This window comes from Pseudorasbora parva, chromosome 3, assembly GCF_024679245.1.
Source record: "Pseudorasbora parva isolate DD20220531a chromosome 3, ASM2467924v1, whole genome shotgun sequence".
Lineage (NCBI taxonomy): Eukaryota > Metazoa > Chordata > Actinopteri > Cypriniformes > Gobionidae > Pseudorasbora > Pseudorasbora parva.
Genome location: NC_090174.1, coordinates 29214250 through 29234807, shown reverse-complemented (window position 1 = coordinate 29234807; position 20558 = coordinate 29214250). Strand labels below are relative to the sequence as shown.

The following is a 20558-nucleotide window of genomic DNA, read 5'->3' as shown; positions in this document are numbered from 1 at the left end:
AAACGCACTCAGTGCTCTTTTCCTCTCTAGGCAGGTATTTTTTTAAGGTTTATTTATCAAAATGTTCTTTTATATATTGGTATGATGTTCTGTATTTCGATCGCGGCTTTAACATGTTATGAGAAAACGGTTTACGAATGTTTATCCACCACATTACCTTTTATTTAAACCTTAATGAGAAAGCCGTTGTTAGTTCGTCTGTCAGTTGGCAGACAGGTTTGGTCGCTTTACTAAAAGTTGTTGCTGTGTGCAGTGTGTAAAGAAAAATAAAAATAGTTTTACCTCCCAACCCATTCACACACACAGATGATTTGACTATCGGTCGACCAGAGAGATTAGAAAATTCTGATTAGAATGTCTAAATCCTTAGTCGAGGACAGCCCTACATTATAAAGAGTGTTCTTTGATCGCTCTCTGTTTAATCATTTAAATAATAGATTTGTTTCACGCTACTGATAGAAACGACGTGAAGTTGATGGTTTTAGTCAATGGCTTGATTCACTGATGCATCGAGACGGCCAGCGGCAGGACTGACAGTTTTAAACGATTTAGAAAGAAAGTCTGTGTGAACTTGAATGATTAGCTACACATCAGAACTCACTGATCCCAGATCAGCCATTAATAAGCACTGTTACTCACTGTTTGTGGCGGTGCTATCGAATCCATATGGTAAAGCCTGTGCTGCTGACAACGCGACTGATAAACTGAATCCATTCTCTACTAATTCTCTGGGCGGGCAAAGCAGAGGAACGGGAGGTAACCTTTCCTGTTATGACGTCATAACAGGAGAATTCAAGATCGGCTAGTCTGAGCTCTAATTTTCTCAAAGGCAGAGAAAGACAGACAGAACCCGGGTTACACCGTAATACACCGGGACAATATTCAGGCTATAAGAAGTCTAGTTGAAGTTGAAGTTGTGTGTTTTGAGTAAGGCTGGCCAGCCATCCATGCTATACATTTTTTTTGTTGCAGAAAATCTTGGACATGGATGGAGCTGCACAGCCTCATGAATTGACATGAATTGATTTACATTGATGAGGCTGGTTTCAATCTCAGCAAAAGTAGACGACGGGGTCGCAATATAATTGGCTAAAGGCCAATTGTGCATGTCCTGGGGGAGGAAACATCACAATGTGTGTTGCCATAAGCCTTCGAGGGCTACTACACCAAACTAGGTCCCTACAATATGTAACTCACGTTTCTCGATGCACTTCATAATGCAGTTATACAGGACAGATCAGAGCAACCCAGTTTGTTGTTGTCTGGAATAATGTTAGTTTCCACCAGGCTGCTCTGATCAGGGACTGGTTCACTAACCATGATCACATTGAGGTTGTATACTTGCCCCCTCTCCATTTCTACAGAAATGTAGAACAGACAGTCAAGTACAGACTGACAGACAAACTGAGAAAGTGAGAAGAGACAGATAGAAAATGATCAAACCCTGGTCCTGACAGTGTGTATGGTCGCTTTATGTACAATTATCTAAAGTTATTTATTTATTAATGTCAAACTTTTGTTTAATTTGACTAATAAATCTAGTTTTACTGACAAAAGTTGTTCCAGCCATCAGTCATAAACAGAAGCTTAAAACTGAAATAGGAAAGTCAGTTTTGTCTAAACTATTCAATTAAAATTAATTTGTGAAACAATGTTTACAATATTAACAATCTTGAAAGTTTTATTGAGTTTTGCGATGTTTTCGTGACTCCAGTGGAATTATTGTATCATAAATGTAGCATCATATGCATTTTAACTCAGAATCTCAAATGCAAGAATTATTCTGAAAGAGGACAGAAGAAGTAATTAATAAATAAAAAAAGCTTTATTTAACACTTTGTGGACAATAAGAATAAAACCAAACAAAATTATAAAAAGACTGTACATATGACACATTATTTAGTGGCCTTATGAAATTATGTTTGTGAAACAACAACAACAAACATTAAGGCTTTTTACAACCCAGTGCTCAAATTAAATAATAATAATTTAATAACTAAATATTTAATTTTTTCCCCGATTTTTTCCAAAAATTTCCCAATTTATAGGCAGTGAATACATCTGACGTTTATGAAGTCATTTGAAGGATGTTGGTGCTGATGGTGTTGATGTCAGGATGTTCTTCGGTGGCACAGTGACAGTTGTACTGTGTGGCACAGACTGCTGACTCCTGTAAAGATCACAGATAGTTAAAGATCATAATGTTTTGTCTTTATATTGAATATGTACAAAAATGATAAGTAAATAAACTTAAAGCACATTCTCACCTCTTTTCAATAGCCTTTATTATGACATTTTTAGTGAATTTTGACTCTGGATTCAAGCATTTCCGTCCTGCACCATTCTTCAGAGTGACACTGTGAAACAACAAAAGAAATGAGCTGAAACTTACTCAGAATAGTTTGTAGAGTTGATGAACATTTAAATAAATGAATGCACACAAATTTGCTTACATTATCTCATGTTTGTGACAAGATGGGCTTGGAGGGAAGATTTCAACCTTCTCAATGTTCTTCACTAAAACCATATTTGCCCCCTTGCCTGCACAGAAGCACCTGCCTTTCGAAGACATGCCCTGCCCTGAAAAAGATATTTCATTATAGCCTGTTAGCTGCAGAACATCCCCATAATCAAAGATACAAGATCTATAACTCTCAGAGATCAAACTCACCTTTCACTCCTACAGCGATCAGGCAGGCAAGAAGAACAAAAGCTGCAATAGTCTTCATTGTGTTCTTGTTCTCGATGAACTGTACTTGTCTGGGTCAGTGAGATTATGACCGATGTCTTTCAGATCTCATATAAATACTCTAGGATCAGGGGTTTCCCCTCAGTTTCTCTTCTCTGTTTTTCCACTACTCCAGCCTCCTCTTCTTTTTCTTTTTTTATTGTGATTTCTCGGAAAAGCCAAGATCACCATAACCCATCTTGAAAATAAGCTTTGATTTAGGGAACTCTGAACTTTTCATGAATGAGGAATAAAATATTGCTTAATTAGACCAAAATATTAAATGATGTTTTGATCTGATTAGACATTAGGCTAAAACACTAAAATCTAGGGCATGTCAAACATGGTATGGCTTTTATGGGCTGATTTTAAGCACAGCACAGTTTCATGTGTATTTACAAATTAAGGTAACAATACAGAGAAGAAAAATATAAAATGCACAATAAAACTAGTTATCAGTGCAATCTTTTGCAATATAACTTTCAAAGGGGACATATTATGACCCTTTTCAAAAGTTGTAATATAAATCTCTGGTGTACCCAGAAAATGACTGTCTGTTAAGTTTCAGCTCAAAATACACCCCAGATCATTTATAGCTTGTCAAATTTGCCCCTATTTGGGTGTAAGCAAAAACTGTTTTTGTGTGTGTCCCTTTACATGCAAATGAGCTGCTGCTCCCCGCCATGAGCTTTGGATATTCCATCAGCAATAAAACAGCCAAATCTCATTGAATAAAAATGTCAGAAATAACTAGTTGTGGAGTGCAGCCTTACATGTTTGAACTGGAGTCGGACACTGATGGAGAAACTCAGGAAGAAGTTGCAACTTTTAGACAGCACCTGAACATTTCTGAGTACTTAGTGGATACATTTATCTAACATTAGTTGCTGTGGAGTTACGTTGATTCAACTCATTAACTAGCATGTACTAGCAAATTGTTGTATGTGCTTGTGTGGGAACATAAAAAGTCTGTCATCTGACTAATGCAGAATAAATGTGCGCTAATGAATCATGCAGACGGTGAGTGTTTTCAGGATAAAACTAATGACATAGCTCTAGTCTCTGTGAATACAGCCAGAGAATATGCTGCATTCTGCTCATTCAGAAAGGAGAAGTGCAAATATTCACAAAATATGAACTTGTTCTGGATATGAAGTTAGAAAATGAACCTTTGGTTTTGACCTATCCTTCAGATACAACTTTTTTTTCGCTAATAAACGGACCTGTTGTTGAAGCAGACATGCGTAAAATGATTTGCACAAATATAGAACATTTTACTGACATTCTTCTCCAAATTTCCTTTCCTTTCCCTAGTCTTATTTAGGAGTAGGGGGAAATCTGAAACAGCACATAATGAGAGACTGATGATGAATGATGGGGATTTTTTTAAAACAGTACTGGGTGGATTTTTACCATTATAGGCTGGTTGTTTACACACACTATGGACACACATCTGTATTCAAACACCTTATAAGAGTGAATTTTGCATACGTCGCCATTAATGAAGCAAAACACTATAATGAAACAAACTAATGACCCATTGTTTAAAAGAATAAAGCTGGCCTAAAACACACAGTGGTATTCACCAGTTCAGCTACACTTTATAGATGGGATTTGTTTCATGCAGACTGATTACCAGTTGGATACGAATGTAGTTCTGCTTTTCACTAAATTCAGATTTCTCAATGATCAAGTAATAAATAATAATCACTCAGCAGCAGAGTATTTGCTTTTAGTTGTCATTAAAGGAAATGTTTAATGTAACCCCAAAATTACCCCTTTTACATTAGTTAGACTTAGTCAATAACAACTTTAGAAAATATGATAATGCTTCTTTCTAGATAAAATATACACATATTTACCTTTAGACTCAGTACTGATGACAGTGCTGTCATCTGCTTATCTATTCAACACAAGTCCTGTTAACATCATTTTTGGAGTGGGAAATTAAAACATTATTAATCACAAATTGTGGTTGAAATCCACTGGTTTTGCTGGTGTGCTTGCGGGTGTTGGATATGTTTTGCAAAGACATTAAGAAACCACATACTAGGATGTGGGACAAAATGTGTGTTCCCTATCTGTCAGTCACTACAACAATGTTTACTGTCAAATGGGGTCTCGCTTAGGAGCCCCAATCACCTCTGAGTTTTAGAAGAAAAGAAAAAGTAAATGGATTTGGCGAGTGGAATTTGCATGCGAAGCCACTCCACCATGGGTACACTGTAAAAAAAAAAATCAGGCCCCAATTGAAAATGTTCTAGTGACTGATCACATCTACATTTTTCAGTTGGCCAAATTGAATTTCTGTGATTTTTTTAAGATGGTGGTGGATACACGTATTCAGATTTTTGCTTTGATAGTTCATTTGCATTACTAGCCCACTCGGATCTAGTTTTCGGACCTGATGCTCCTTGTGACAGCCCCTCCATGGCGGATTCCCGGGCCCTCCTAGGGCCTTCATTCAGGGGCATGGCACCATATGGCACCCGGTGAAAAGTTGCTGATGACAATTATTGACGTGTGCAAGTTGTTTGTCCAGTTTAGATTTATGTATTCTATAAGCACTCCTGGATCGTGTTCTTCAAATGAATCTTTGTTTCAGGCCATGTTTCAGGATAACTTGGCATAAACCAAACCTTAAGTTCAGAGGTCAAATGTATAAATACCAAATAGTTTGATACGTAAAACAAAATCAGGGCTTTTAACAAAACCTCTGATTTCACTGGAACATCATCAAATGTTTTCACTACCCCTTTCTTTATATAGGATCTTAAACAGACTGTGCTGAAGTCATGCTGATGAAAGACAATATGCTGATGAAAATGACTGAGAAACTGAAAATCTTGTCCTGGAAATGCCAGTAATCTTCGGGAAAATGAAGTGATTATGCATGCACAATATATCATACAAGTTACTTTTTATTATAGAGACATTTTTCCATTGAGTAATTGTTTGCACCATAGATTTTAAACCATGATTTTAAGTAACCAGATGTGGTCCCTATTTTGTACATTTACATTTATGCATTTGGCAGACGCTTTTATCCAAAGCAACTCACATTGCATTCAAGGTACACATTTTTACATTATTGTCAGTTCTTGCTTTCCCTGAGAATCGAACCCATGAACTTGGCGTTGCTAGCGCCACGCTCTACTGGTTGAGCTACAGGAAAGCGGTTGAGCTACAGGAAAGCGGTTGAGCTACAGGAAAGCTCAAGGAAAGCTCAGGAAAGCTTGTAGTTAGTCCTCCTAAAATGCTAACACTAATGGACAAAATCATATCCTGCCCTACATTTTTTTTTTCACTGATCGAGAAGCTATTTCACTCATACATCACAATCTGCTTGTAAAGTCTGATGTGTGATAGCATAATTTCCCAAACAGTGCTAATATACATTCATGATGTGAGGGCTTGAGACGAAGAACCATATAAGTATATATTTTCAAATTTTGAATAATAGCATTTTTTTTAAACTGGACACTGAATATTAAATTACTTTTAGTTTTTTTAACTTGAAGATAGACACAAAATCTTCCTAATTCTAATGAGATGAGATTTTGTATCAATCTTAAAAATAAAAAGTTAGAGTAATTTACATTTTTGTAATGTGGAAATGTCCAGTTAATGTGGAATAACAGTATAAGTCCAATTCATTATATTACTTCAAACCACTGGAGATTTGATTCCTTTATCTTAGTTTTAATGCAGTAAGAGAAGCTTAAAGAAAATATTAAGCATTTCTTTCTTTCAATTTCTTTCATTTTTTGCCAACTTAAATCACAGAACAAAAACACAGACAACATGGTACGAACAATGAACAATACATAGGCCTACTTATAGTACAGAAAATAAATGTCAGTACAAACAATAAACCGTACATACTAACAATAAAAAATACACAGATACATACAAACAATAATAAACAGTATTAATGATAAACAATACATATTTATAATGCATACATACATCATAATTACATGCTAAAGTTCCCTATGCTAGTTTATATACATCTTCCTTTTTTAATTTTTTTTTTTATAATATAGTTCATAAATAATCACCCCATTCATTAATTTACTAAATAAATAAATATATTATATTATTATTATATTATAATACTATATTATATTATTATATATTCCTATTATACAACATAAGGAATACAAGATAAGCTACAACTTCTTTTATCACAATACCACAATACCACAATATACACAATATTGACCACCTTACCCTGCAGATGACCTACACATACCAGGCTACTCTTCACATTCTAATGCCTCATAAAATGCTTGGGCCTCCGCTGGCAAGTAGGCTAGCATTGTCATAAGGTCACGGTGCTACTCCTTCTTGATGGGCAGAAGGTCCTCGTAGGCACGAACATACGTGGTGGAGAACAAGGGAGCTGGAGGTGGTTGATTCTTCATCTGTTTGGTGATCAGCCAGTGCTTCCATCCCTCGCAGAGGCTGTGGCTCCCTTTTGTGTGGACACACCATGGATCAGCAGCTGAAATCATTAATCAACAAGAAATTTAATAAAGATTCACATATCCCCAACACAGTTAATCTCAGAAAACTAGTTTAGCTTTAATTTAGTTCTTCGATTTTTAAAAAAATATATATAAAAGCTTACACAATCAATGTATTTTTTAGTACCTTTTTTATATTTATTTTTATTATTTATTAACAAGTAACAAACATTGCATACCATATTACAAAACAAAGTGTTGGGTTAAAAGGGTAAAAAAAATATATTTTAATACCTATTTCAGTGAAGACATAAAGCCATCAAATTCTACTCTAAACGTCTTAAAGATTGGGGATGAAGTTACATATGCTTGTACATGCATATAAAAATCTGCCCGCAGTGCATAAAACACAATCAATGTAACAATGTAATGTTATGCTGCCTTCACGTGCTCTCGGAATTATCGTAAATATGAGTTATTATAAAGTTTATAAAAAACTCATTTTGGCGTGCATATGATATGCACTTTATGGCGTGTATATGACACGCTCTTGGGTAGGTTTAGGGTGGTGGGGTGGGGTGTATAATACGCCATAAAGTGCATATCATATGCACACAAAAAACAGCATGGCATAGACACGCCAAAATGAGTTTTGGCGTATACATTCCATGACATTGCACACTCGTACTATTTATACGCATTTTTGTGAGACCCCATAAAGCACCAGGACTTAGCCTCCTCGTACAAGGAAAGACCCAGGGTGCGTCTCAATCAGCTCCCTATAGTTTATTAGTCAGGGCACTGATCAGGATATAAGTCCATGGGCTGAACTAGGGAGCGGATTGAGATTCACCCCCACTGTTCTCCAACGTTCCTGTTCTCCTGAGTATTCTCCACACTTCCCGAATAATCTTTCCATCGCCTGAGTGCTTCACCCGTCGTCTGCTCGGATCCTGCCATTTTACTATCACCTCCTGTAAGACTGATCCTATTCATCTCATCATTCGCTTCACCCACTGCCCTGTGGTCCAATAAAACCTTCATGTTTGTTAACTGTAACCTTGTCCAGTTTGTGTATCCTGACAATATTCATCTTTTATAAAATGGTTAAAAAAAAATTGCTGCCTAGGACACCATGAGCCCGGAGACTAGTTATACACCATGAGTTTAAAAGATTTTTATGTTAAACATGTTTAAAGGGTTAGTTCACCCAAAAATGAAATTTCTTTCATTAATCACTCGATACCCGTAAGACCTCTGTTCATCCTCGGAACACAGTTTAAGATATTTGAGATGTGCTGAATGTGATCAAGTGTTAAGATAGGACCATTAATGTGTAAATATCCATGTAAAATCCTTATTTTTGTCCTTACATAATCTCTTGTTTTCCACAAGATGGACTTGGAGGGTTGATTTCAAACTTCTCACATCTCAAAGATGCTCTATTGGGTTGAGATCTAGTGACTGTGGGGGCCATTTTAGTACAGTGAACTCATTGTCATGTTCAAGAAACCAACTTGAAATGATTCGAGCTTTGTGACATGGTGCATTATCCTGCTGGAAGTAGCCATCAGAGGATGGGTACATGACGGCCATAAAGGGATGGACATGGTCAGAAACAATGCTCAGGTAGGCCATGGCATTTAAAAGATACCTAGTTGGCACTAAAGTGTGCCAAGAAAACATCCCCCACACCATTACACCACCACCACCAGCCTGCACAGTGGTAACAAGGCATGATGGATCCATGTTCTCATTCTGTATATGCCAAATTCTGACTCTACCATCTGAATGTCTCAACAGAAATCGAGACTCATCAGACCAGGCAACATTTTTCCAGTCTTCAACGGTCCAATTTTGGTGACCTTGTGCAAATTGTAACCTCCTTTTCCTATTTGTAGTGGAGTTGAGTGGTACCCGGAGGGGTCTTCTGCTGTTGTAGCCCATCCGCTTCAAGGTTGTGCATGTTTGCTGCATACCTCTGTTGTAACGAGTGTTTTTTTCAGTCAAAGTTGCTCTTCTATCAGCTTGAATCAGTCGGCCCATTCTCCTCTGACCTCTAGCATCAACAAGGCATTTTCGCCCACAGGACTGCCGCATACTGGATGTTTTTCCCTTTTCACACCATTCTTTGTAAACCCTAGAAATGGTTGTGCGTGAAAATCAACTGAGCAGATTGTGAAATACTCAGACCGGCCTGCCTGGCACCAACAACCATGCCACGCTCAAAATTTCTTAAATAACCTTTCTTTCCCATTCTGACATTCAGTTTGGAGTTCAGGAGATTGTCTTGACCAGGACCACACCCCCAAATGTATTAAAGCCACTGCCATGTGATTAGATTGCATTAATGAGAAATTGAAAAGGTGTTCCTAATAATCCTTTAGCTGAGTGTAAATAGCTATTAGGTCTTATTAGGCAAAACTCATCTTGTACTTCTGTAGCAAGCAGACAGACCAGAAAAACAAAAACTGCAGCAGTCTTCATTGTGTTTAAGGTTTTGATGATTGTCAGACTGTTATTACTCAAGACAAATAGCTGCTTATCAAAAGATCAGGGATTTACAGCATGGGCCCAGTTCCTAGTTTCATTTTCATAAGCAGGAGTTTCGATTTCCCATTTCTTTGAAATCTCTTGCGCAAAACTTTAAATATGTGGCTTGGTCTCCTGTTGTTTAGTGTCATGATTGTTTATGCCAATAAACACTCTTTCAGCCTAAGATAACTTTAGATACATTCCTGCACAAATACCAAACCACCCATTATAGACATTCATCCATAATTATACTATTATTTGTACAAACAAATGTGTTCAACTCCATGTGCACAAATTGTAAAAAATAAATAAAAAATAAAAAAATAAAAAATAAAAATTAACAGTTTGGATGATGAAATGAACAATACTGTGATGATGAAAATCACACATACAACACGACGTCACATCAAACTAGGATGTGAACTAAACTTCTGTTTTCAGAGGAACCGAATAAATCATCAGTTTTCACTACCTCTGTCTAAAATAGATTCTTAATGAGAATCTTACATTTATTTAAAAATAAAAACATGTTGCAAAGTCATGCTGATACTGAAGCACTGGATGAGTGCATACTGATACTGGGTTAGGTTCCGCGGTCTCACAATGCTTGGCAGGGCTGGAAAGGGGATAAAATTACAAGATTGGATAATATGATGGAGAATACATTATATTTTGGGGTGATCTATCCTTTTAACAACAGTAACATTGGTAAAGACCTAACACCTAATTTATGTAAGACACTGATATTGATATTTCATCAAGCTCTAATTGAATTAACATTTACGTCAATTTAAATTCATTAGAACGATTAAAAAGTTCAACTATTAGTAAGATCATGGTTGTCACAGGTAAAACCTTCTCGTTACCATGATATGGTTTGTAAAACAGAAAAATTTAAATAAATAATAATAAACTAGCCTTTAGAAGTTGTGATAAAACAATGTAAAGTGCAATATATCAACTACTTTCCAATTAATATAGGCTAATGAAGTAATAAAAGCTACATTTTTAATAAATGTCTGCAAAACACCACCATATTTCTACAGTGTTCGTAGCTGCAAGGTAAATTATAATAAAGGTGCTTGGTTGACAATTTACCTCATCATACATGGTTGTGACTCCTTTCAGCTAGATTCACCACACCGGCTGTAGGGTATAACAAAATCTGTCAAATCTGAATGGAGATTGCTTGATCCATAATTAAATATCAGATAGCCCCATTTCGTCACACATTTGGAGTATTTGCATTTTTAAAACAGCTAATATATAGTGGAGGAGGAAACTGGCCGAGCCTGGTGGCGTGCTCCCTATATGGCCAGTGCCTGATGCTTGGTACGTTCTGTGTCAACTATGGTTTTGATCAATAGTTTGTGTTTAAAAGGGGTGGGTGGATGGAAGGGGGTGTATTGCTATTTCATGCATTGTGACTTTTTTTTCACTGTTAAAGACTTGGATTCCCATGCTAAACATGGCTAAAGTTTCAAAAAAAAAAAAATTCAGTTGGACGTTTGATGGAGTAGTTCTGTGCCAAAAATACTCCTTCCGGTCTCTCACATGTTTTGGAAAGGTTTTTTTTCCTGAGTGGGCTATGTGTAATGGAGGCCAGCTAGTAATTGCTGCGCACGTAAACCTCACTCCTCTGATCTTAAGAGGTGCTCTAGTGACTGATGCTAAAAGTTGCAGCCTTTAGCCTCCTTGTTAGAGTGTCCAACTGTATGCTGGCAGACACGAGTTCGAGTCATGCTTGGAGCGGGGTGGTTTGAACAGGAGGGGGTTACATGGGCCATATGGGACGTCAACAAAGGCGAAATTTCCTTGTATGGGCGGTGCAGACCCTTCTCCCGGAATGGAGCGCGCTCGCAAGTGAGAGAGCAAAAGCGCGCCCGGGAAGTCGTAGAGGCAGCACTGCACAAGTCACAGGACTTCACGAAATCAATGATGTCCCCAAAGATTGTCAGGGCAAGACAACCCTGTGCAGCTTCCCAAAGAACCAAGCGTTAAGGGGACAGTGGATGGAGTTTGTATTTCCAGAGCAGCAAAAGAGTTGTGCAAGTGTTTTTGTTGCACATCAAGTAAAAAACATGAATGTATAGTTAACTTATCAATGGAGGATGCAATGTATGGTGTGTGTTTAAATACATTTGTTTATAGCTGACCACTGTAGGTGTCTGTTTGTTTATTGCAAAACCACTCAAAACAACAATACACAAAGAGTGGGAAAATATGTTGAAATAAATTAATTATTTCATATTAAACCTAGAAAAACCTAGATGAAAACATGTTCACACACGTTATTTTTCTATGTAAACGCGCACTGATGTGCAAAACCATTTCCCTTGCTACTGCTGACCTTAAGTCACATACAATAGTTCATAAATCAAATAATAATTATATGGTCATCATAAACCATAAGTAAACACACCCCAGACATGCTCTTCTCACTGTCAACCATACTTTATTCTGTTAGCAAAATAATAATACGAGTGGTACAAATATACAGTAAATCACCTCAAAGTATAGAGCGTATGCTTTTATAGTAAAGGTGTTTAATTCTTTTTCAAAAGCGATTTTGTAGCATTATTTTACTCTGCCAGCACCAAACACAAATAGGTGGGAAAATTCTGTAAAAGTGCTCACACTCTCATTCTTTTTAAATACCGCCTGACTCTGTCGACGCCAACTTAGCAACAACTCAGCAACGGGAACAGAAGCTCTGTCATCTCAGCTTGAATGGAATGCCATTCAGATTGTTGAGTCTCATAAAATGATCACTCTCTTTACATCTTCTATAGATTACAGTTAACTTTCCCCTCACTGTTATTGTTTGATGATGTTGAAAATACCAACCTTTTACATTAATACACAATTAACCAATCCCACGGAACACACGAGCGATTCATGACTTCTGTTGAAGATGAAGTGATTATTATGAAAAAAATGGCATGAATTTGAACACATACAAGGCAGGAATAAACATTACTGCTGCAGAGTTTGAGAAAGAGACGAATGAAGTTCCTGCTTATTACAACCAGTTTTTGAACAGTCTTCTGTGGGTGCAGGTCATTTTTGCGGTTTCCCCACAACTGTTGTTGATGCTTTCCCACAGACTCTTTTACAGTGATGTTATTGTCCTCTTCCTAACAATGGCATATTTGTTGTTACAGTGTTAGTAATTTGATATTTCTGTGTTCACCCTTGATTTGTTTTCTGTAATATTTTCCCTTGCACTGATATGCGGACTTTTCCACAATGTTTTCATTAAACTTTTTTTTGTGTTCAAGCTTTATTGAAGTTACACAATGTTTCTCAATTTTAAAGTAGACAAGGAGCCTATTATTAAATGATGTGTAAAAAATGGTCCAAGACTGTCTGTTTTTATATGTCTTTCCAGGGGCCTAAACCATGATGGCTGCTGCCTAAAACCCAGGTTTAATCGCACATACTAAACAGAAAAAAACACTTGCCTATCCACCCATAATGGCTTCATGGCATAAAAGGCCTGGTCTCCAGTTTACATTTTGCCATTTTGAAGTTTCTATCCCCTTACACTGCCCCTATCCCTAAACCTACCCATCACAGAAAACATTCTGCATTTTCTAATTTTCAAAACTACTCATCCTGTATGATTTAGAAGCATTTTGAAAAGTGGGGACATGAGGAAATGTCCTCATAAGTCAACCTCTGCTGTAATATCTATGTCATATCCATGTCAAAAGCACGCACACACACACTACAGAATATAAACAGTTCAGGAACCAATAACAGAGACCATTAACTCAAACATAAATTATAAAAACTTGACAAGATTTTATTTTAAAATTTTATTTGACAATAAACATAAACATAGCCTATAGACACAAACAGAAGAACATATGATAACATTTTTTAATAGATTAAACTATTCATAAGTTAATTTGTAAAAAAAAATATAAAATATTTTATTGTAATAGCGTACATAAATAATCAATACAGTTTTTAAGTCCAAAAGTCCACAATGGCCACAACCTTCACACTTGAAAATGCAGTTGAACCCCTCCACACTTTTTACTGAGCACTCCTAAAAAAAGCATAAACATTCATTATTAAACATTCCATACATTATTATATATATATATATATATATATATATATATATATATATATATATATATATATATATATATATATATATATATATATATATATATATATATATATATATATATATCCTTACTTCGTTTATATGAAAGATCAGTTGTAATGTCACTGACTCACCTGGTCTTATTTGCAATCCTCTTAATGATGTTTTTGGTAAACAATGACTCTGGGTTTAAGCATCTTAGTCCTGCACCATTCTTCAGCAAGACACTGTTCAGACACAGTCAGGTTATTTTAAAGGAATATATAGATAGATCTATATTCAATTATGATTAAAAAAAATTGCATTTATAAATAGATATATTAATAATATATAGATAGGTAAATTAATAATCAAAGTACTTACACAACTTCCAGATGTCCACAAGATGGACTAATAGGGTGAATTTCCACCTTCTTTATCAGCTTTGGCTTTACCATTTTGACACCAGCATCCCGACATAAACATCTTTGGTTTCCAAGCCTAGGCTGACCTGGAGGATGATAGAAATACATGATGAAAATGATTAGACTGAAACAACAGACTGTGTTGAGTAAAATATTCAAATAATCAAAAATAATATTACCTTCAGTAGCAACAATGGCCAAACTAACAAAAACGAGTAGAGCAGCTACAGTCTTCATTGTTCAATCTCTTGATGGTCTTTACCTTAAACCACTTTGGCCAAATGTAAGTAAATGAGCTGACTTCCTTCATTTTATAGTCTATACGACATTCTGAGCTTCCCCCATTGATGTTTTAGTGCCTGATAATATCTTACTGCAAGCGTTCCGGTTAAACTTCCTATATCTTACCCAGTTTCTGGGAAATGAATAGTAAAAACAGTGCAAACTGTATCAGATTTATTTTTAAAGTGTTTTAAGTGTTGTGTCATTATGTTTACACACACACTGTGTATACAGTTTTATATGTCAGATATAAGCTATAACAAAGAAAAGTTTACAAAGTCACTCTTTGATACTCAAAATGTGTGTGTGTGTGTGTGTTTTTTTTTTATGGGGAAATAATTGTAATTATTGTAAAAGACAAAGCAATAATGCACGAAATGAGTTTATCAAAGAGTGACTGTTGCTCTTATCATAAGTGGGATATTTATTTGCTTATGGTTTAAGTCTAAATCACAGAACTGGAAATCTTACTTGATTTACTTTTATATCTTTCATCTGATGTATAATCTGATATATATAATTGCTCAACATTATTTTATTTATATGTTTACTATTCTTATAATACATAACCTTGATCCTTATTCAAAATTCCTTATTTTTTTCCCTCTCCAGTCTAAAATGACCATATTACTGCATTCTTTTTTGTTTTCACTTTCTGATAAAATTGTCTTTTCTCATAAATTGCAAACTTGGTGTGTGTGTGTGTGTGTGTGTGTGTGTGTGTGTGTGTGTGTGTGTGTGTGTGTGTGTGTGTGTGTGTGTGTGTGTGTGTGTGTGTGTGTGTGTGTGTTTTCATGTGTGTGTGCAGTAGGACATTTTCCAAGGTATTTTCTGTGTACTTTTCGGTGTATTTTAAATGTGCTATTCAGCAGTCAAGTCAAATTAATTTTTATAGCACTTTATACAATAGAAACATTGTTTCAAAGCAGCTTAACAAAAAAACAAAAAAAACAATAAAAAAACAAAGCAAGAGATTTAATGATGCAAATTCAAATTCTGTTGTAAAGCAGCTGTACCTAGATAATTATTGAGCTCAATTCTACTGAAGTGTTGACATTTAGTGTTGTTATTTGGATCAATTCAATTCAAGGTTTGTTCTCATCATGTCCTAGAGCTGTTATATAGTTCAAGTTCAAGTTCATTTATTTATATAGCACATTTAAACAGCCACTAGACAGACCAAAGTGCTTTACAGAGCAAGCATATAAAAATAAAAGCAGCAAAACATACAAGAAAAAAACAAACATATAAGAACATAGAGAACAACTAAGCTAAGATTAAGTATAGAATCAAGAAGCAAATGTAAAATTAAAGCTGCGAGCAGCGATGACGGGCCCAAGCCCGTGGCACCACCACCCCGGTGGCTTCAGGCAAATTGTGCAAGACAGGCAATATGCATTTAAACAGGAGAGTATTTTAAAATCGCTCAAATATGCCACATTTACCGCAGCAGCTGGTGCCGCTATGACCACAAGCCACACCCATGATGGAATTTAAATATAGATGAATTCTAATGTAATATGATATAATAGGTAATTTTCAAATATATGCAAAGTTATCTTTTGCAGCTCAAAATTTTGTAAGTCCAGAAGGCCAGTATTTAATTCATGGTCTTTTTATTTTATTAACACAATTGTTAAACAAATTATATAAAACTATATTGTTAGTGCCCTACAAATGAAGTTGGATTCACCACATTAACTGCAGCAGTTGGTGCTACTATGACTACGAACCACAACAGTCACATCTATGAGATCAATTCAATTTAATGAATCAGTTTCATGTCAGATGATGTCACATCAATTTTAAATGAGCGCAGAATACCATCCGAATGGTGATATTGTATTATCCTAACACTTCTCTACATGTGTTTTTGACCTACCTTAGCTGTTTACAATCTTATGCAATTAAGCATGCTTTCATTTCAATATTTGTAGCATCCAATAAAAAATGTTAATTACAAAATGACCAATTGGAGCCAAATCACAGAAACTGCAGCAATGATTTTAATATTAGTGTCAGGTAAGAGTAAGATGCGCGTCTAAATTTTATGGAAGTTTATTATAAACTTTATTATAAAATTTACTTAGACTGACTGGGTAAACCCAGCCTGATCTGCCAGCGATTTGACTTCGCCCTGCAACACAGTCTGAAAACCCGTACATTCATTTCTACTGCTTCTGTTACACTTTTGCGGGAACAAATCACAGACTAACTTATTCACCTGGCACGCTATTGGCGAGTTTAGTAGTCTGTTTAGTTGACTATCCAATTGCATACAGAGTCATTCAAATAATGCTCATTGATCAAATCTTAAATTGAGCTTGGTCTGGTGATACCCAGACAACTTATAAACTAGAAAATCATGTGAAATTTACTTTTTAAATCAATTTGATTTTTATCAGTAAATAATTAATTTTAAGACGTGTCTTTTCAAAAACAGAATGACCTTCTGTAAAGCCCATGTATAGAAAACACGCGCACGCGCGCGCACACACACACACACACACACACACACACACACACACACACACACACACACACACACACACACACACACACACACACACACACAAACACACACACACACACAATTTCAAGCATGCTAAGTCTCAAAAACACCCAAAAAAATAATTAAAATGACACTTTGCCATAGCAACAGTTTAAAAAATATCAGGAATCCATTCGTATGTCTATATCTGTCATGTTTTCACATTATACTGATGAAGTTTGAAGTAAATCGGGTGAAAGTAAGACAGTGATTTAATTTTTTTTCAAAAAGTGACACATCCTGCTGCCAGTTGGTGGCGCTATAACTTTGACTGAATATTGGAATGTAGATGTCTTCAGGCCAGGACTCTTGTCAAACATGTGAAGTTTGAGGCAGATCGGACATTGTATGCCTGAGGTACAACCAATTCCTGTGTCATGGCGAAACATCAACATTTGTGAGGCCGCCACAGACACACCCTTCAGGGAAAACTCAAGATCTTCCCAATTTAACACCACAAAGGCCTTTAGATTAGACTGTGCAAATACGATGTTGATATGATTAAATCTCTAGGAGGAGTTTGTTAAAATACAACGTCTGGCAATGGCAAAAACTGCACCAATTTACCAAAGAAAATTCAAAATATCTCACTTCCTGTTAGTTTTTCAGATTTGGCGCCTTGGGTCTTTTTTGTAGGTATTGGGCTGTTGAATGCGTCTACTGAATTTTCATACTCATACATGAAACGTAGCGTGAATGACGCTTAATTTAAATTTTGTAGGTGGCGCTATCGAACCATTTTGCCACACCTAATTCTGAAACCCATATCAGATGTATGTTTTCACCACTTCTGATGCGTGTGCAAAGTTTCATGAGTTTTCATGTGTGTTTAGGCCCTCAAAAATGTAATTCATTTGGGAAAAGAAAAATGATGGTTTTAGCAATTACAATAAGGTCCTCACACCTTAAGCCCTAAATATCTGAGTTCCTGTTCGTCGGAGCTAATGACTGTAAATTTGAAAGTTGTTCGGCTCAAAGAGAACAATATATATACAGAGTTTGGTGACTGAAGATAAAACTAACCCCCCCACTTTTGACAAAAGATTGCATTACTTTTGTCAAAAGATGGCGCTACTGAGCTCCTCCACCATGCCCAATTTTAAGTCTTTGCCCATATCTACTGGACAGCATGTCTGATGTGTGTGTTGAGTTTCATGTAATTTGAAGCATTTTAAGAGTCTCAAAAGCAGCGAAAAAGAATGTTATAGTTTGATGTGTTGCCGAAGAAAATTCAAAATATCTCACTTCCTGTTGGTTTTTCAGATTTGGCGCCTTGGGTCTTTTTTGTAGGTATTGGGCTGTTGAATGCGTCTACTGAATTTTCATACTCATACATGAAACGTAGCGTGAATGACGCTTAATTTAAATCTTTGTAGGTGGCGCTATCGAACCATTTTGCCACACCTAATTCTGAAACCCATATCAGATGTATGTTTTCACCACTTCTGATGCGTGTGCAAAGTTTCATGAGTTTTCATGCGTGTTTAGGCCCTCAAAAATGTAATTCATTTGGGAAAAGAAAAATTATGGTTTTAGCAATTACAATAAGGTCCTCACACCTTAAGCCTTAAATATCTGAGTTCCTGTTCGTCGGAGCTAATGACTGTAAATTAGAAAGTTGTTCGGCTCAAAGAGAACAATATATATACAGAGTTTGGTGACTGAAGATAAAACTAACCCCCCCACTTTTGACAAAAGGTTGCATTACTTTTGTTAAAAGATGGCGCTACTGAGCTCCTCAACCATGCCCGTTTTTAAGTCTTTGCCCATATCTACTGGACAGCATGTCTGATGTGTGTGTTGAGTTTCATGTAATTTGAAGCATTTTAAGAGTCTCAAAAGGAGCGAAAAAGAATGTTATAGTTTGATGTGTTGCCGTGGCAACAGTATATACATAATATCAGGAAGTGCTTACCAGCTTTATATCTGCTATGGTTTGACATTATACTGATGAAGTTTGAAGTAAATCGGGTAAAAATAAGATGTTGATTTCAAAGCATTTTGAAAGTAAAAGACTTCCTGCTGCCAGTTGGTGGCGCTATAACTTTGACTCACAAAAGTCATATCCATGTGATCAGCCTCTTACAACGAACACACAGCTGAAGTTTCATCAAAATGAATTAATGAATGCAGAAGTTATAACACACTTCCTGTTTCCCTTTTCTCGCCATAAATTCGTCTCCTCGCCACAGCCTAACCGTTTGAGATATCAAAAAGTTGCTCGCAATTTAGCATCCTCAGTGTCTTGACTTCATGCTGACCGAGTTTGGTGCTGATCGGGTGAATCGTCTAGGAGGAGTATCGCAAATTCCAGAGCATGCGTTTTCCGAACAACCCATAATAGCTCACTTCCTGTTGGGCTGACACATAACTTAGAGCACGAAAGTTGTTCAGCCCCATGAGCTCTATATGTGTACCGAGTTTCATACATGTGCGTGCAAGTGTGTTTGATTTATAGACCATGTTTTCAGACCCCACTTTAGGGGGCTCTGTCGAGCCCCCCTGCCACGCCCAGGTACCAGCCTCAGCCCAGCCCTGATGGCCGCAGGTTCCGATGTGTGTGCAAAGTTTCAAGAGTTTTCGAGCATGATAAGGGCCCCGAAAGTGCCCGAATAGTCGAAAAAGCTAAATTGTCCTTAGAAGAACAATAGGGCTCTGCGCCCTTTCAGGGCTTGGGCCCTAATAATAAAAACAGTCTAAGATAATTAATCAATATGCTAACGAGAATAGATAAGTTTTGACCAGAGACTTAAAAACAGAGAGGTTGGGAGCAGTTCTGATCTCCAGAGGCATGGTGTTCCACAGACGAGGCCCTGCCATCGCAAAAGCACGCTCCCCTCTACGCTTAAGTCTGACACGAGGGACTACCAGCAGCGGTCGTGGGATCTGAGACTTCTGGACGGAATGTACGGATGAATAAGTTCAGAGAGATAAACCGGTGCTAGGTTCTCTAAAGATTTGAAGACGAAGAGAAGAATTTTGAAATCTATTCTCTGCCGGACTGGTAACCAATGTAAAGATACAATGTAAAGATACAATGTTATATATCAGTAACAATGTAAACCAATTTTATTATACAATGTTATCAGTAATGTCGTTTAATGAGTTTGTATGCCCATATAATTTTAAGATATTTAGGTTAAGCTTATTTGGCTTGCTGTCTACTGATAAGGGGCTCGATGAAGCAACTTCAACTCGAGCTCTGATATACCCCCACAGTGACTAAAAGATTATGTAGGGCAAGGTAGTTTGGGGAGGTGTGGGATGCTGGAACATCTGAGACTGAGGAGAGGTAAGCAGAAGCTGAAGACTCTGGCTGTTGGCTGTTGATTGGAAGATTAGATGGGCTCGCTCCTCCCTAAGTTACGTTTAAAACTTCACAAACGAAGCGAGCTAAAGGCTAGAAATCCAAACTCTATCAGTTGACAGAAACAGAGAAAAAACCTTGGGAGAAACCAGGCTCAAAGTG

General features: G+C 36.6%; 2 protein-coding genes across 2 annotated transcripts; both read right to left on the bottom strand.

Annotated features, from left to right (window-relative positions):
• Positions 1-1806: 1806 nt before the first annotated feature.
• LOC137071871 (C-X-C motif chemokine 11-6-like) lies at positions 1807-2763 on the bottom strand. Its single transcript, XM_067440082.1, has 4 exons — positions 2672-2763; positions 2454-2580; positions 2268-2357; positions 1807-2170 (listed from the first exon to the last, which is right to left on the bottom strand). The coding sequence occupies exons 1-4, from the start codon at positions 2727-2729 to the stop codon at positions 2077-2079; spliced, it is 369 nt and encodes a 122-aa protein (XP_067296183.1). The 5' UTR covers positions 2730-2763; the 3' UTR covers positions 1807-2076.
• A 10821-nt stretch (positions 2764-13584) lies between these two features.
• On the bottom strand, positions 13585-14546 carry cxcl11.1 (chemokine (C-X-C motif) ligand 11, duplicate 1). The gene is made up of 4 exons (XM_067440081.1): positions 14436-14546; positions 14216-14342; positions 13987-14079; positions 13585-13789 (listed from the first exon to the last, which is right to left on the bottom strand). Exons 1-4 carry the CDS (start codon positions 14491-14493, stop codon positions 13777-13779), a joined length of 291 nt encoding a protein of 96 aa, XP_067296182.1. The 5' UTR covers positions 14494-14546; the 3' UTR covers positions 13585-13776.
• Between the last annotated feature and the right edge of the window lie 6012 nt (positions 14547-20558).

Coding starts and splice junctions, on each gene's coding strand:
- LOC137071871 (XM_067440082.1), bottom strand. CDS start 2,729: ATGAAGACTATTGCAGCTTTTGTTCTTCTTGCCTGCCTGATCGCTGTA. Junction 2,581..2,671: donor GATCGCTGTAGGAGTGAAAG/GTGAGTTTGATC, acceptor TATCTTTTTCAG/GGCAGGGCATGTCTTCGAAA. Junction 2,358..2,453: donor TGTCACAAACATGAGATAAT/GTAAGCAAATTT, acceptor GTTGTTTCACAG/TGTCACTCTGAAGAATGGTG.
- cxcl11.1 (XM_067440081.1), bottom strand. CDS start 14,493: ATGAAGACTGTAGCTGCTCTACTCGTTTTTGTTAGTTTGGCCATTGTT. Junction 14,343..14,435: donor GGCCATTGTTGCTACTGAAG/GTAATATTATTT, acceptor ATCATCCTCCAG/GTCAGCCTAGGCTTGGAAAC. Junction 14,080..14,215: donor TGTGGACATCTGGAAGTTGT/GTAAGTACTTTG, acceptor GTGTCTGAACAG/TGTCTTGCTGAAGAATGGTG.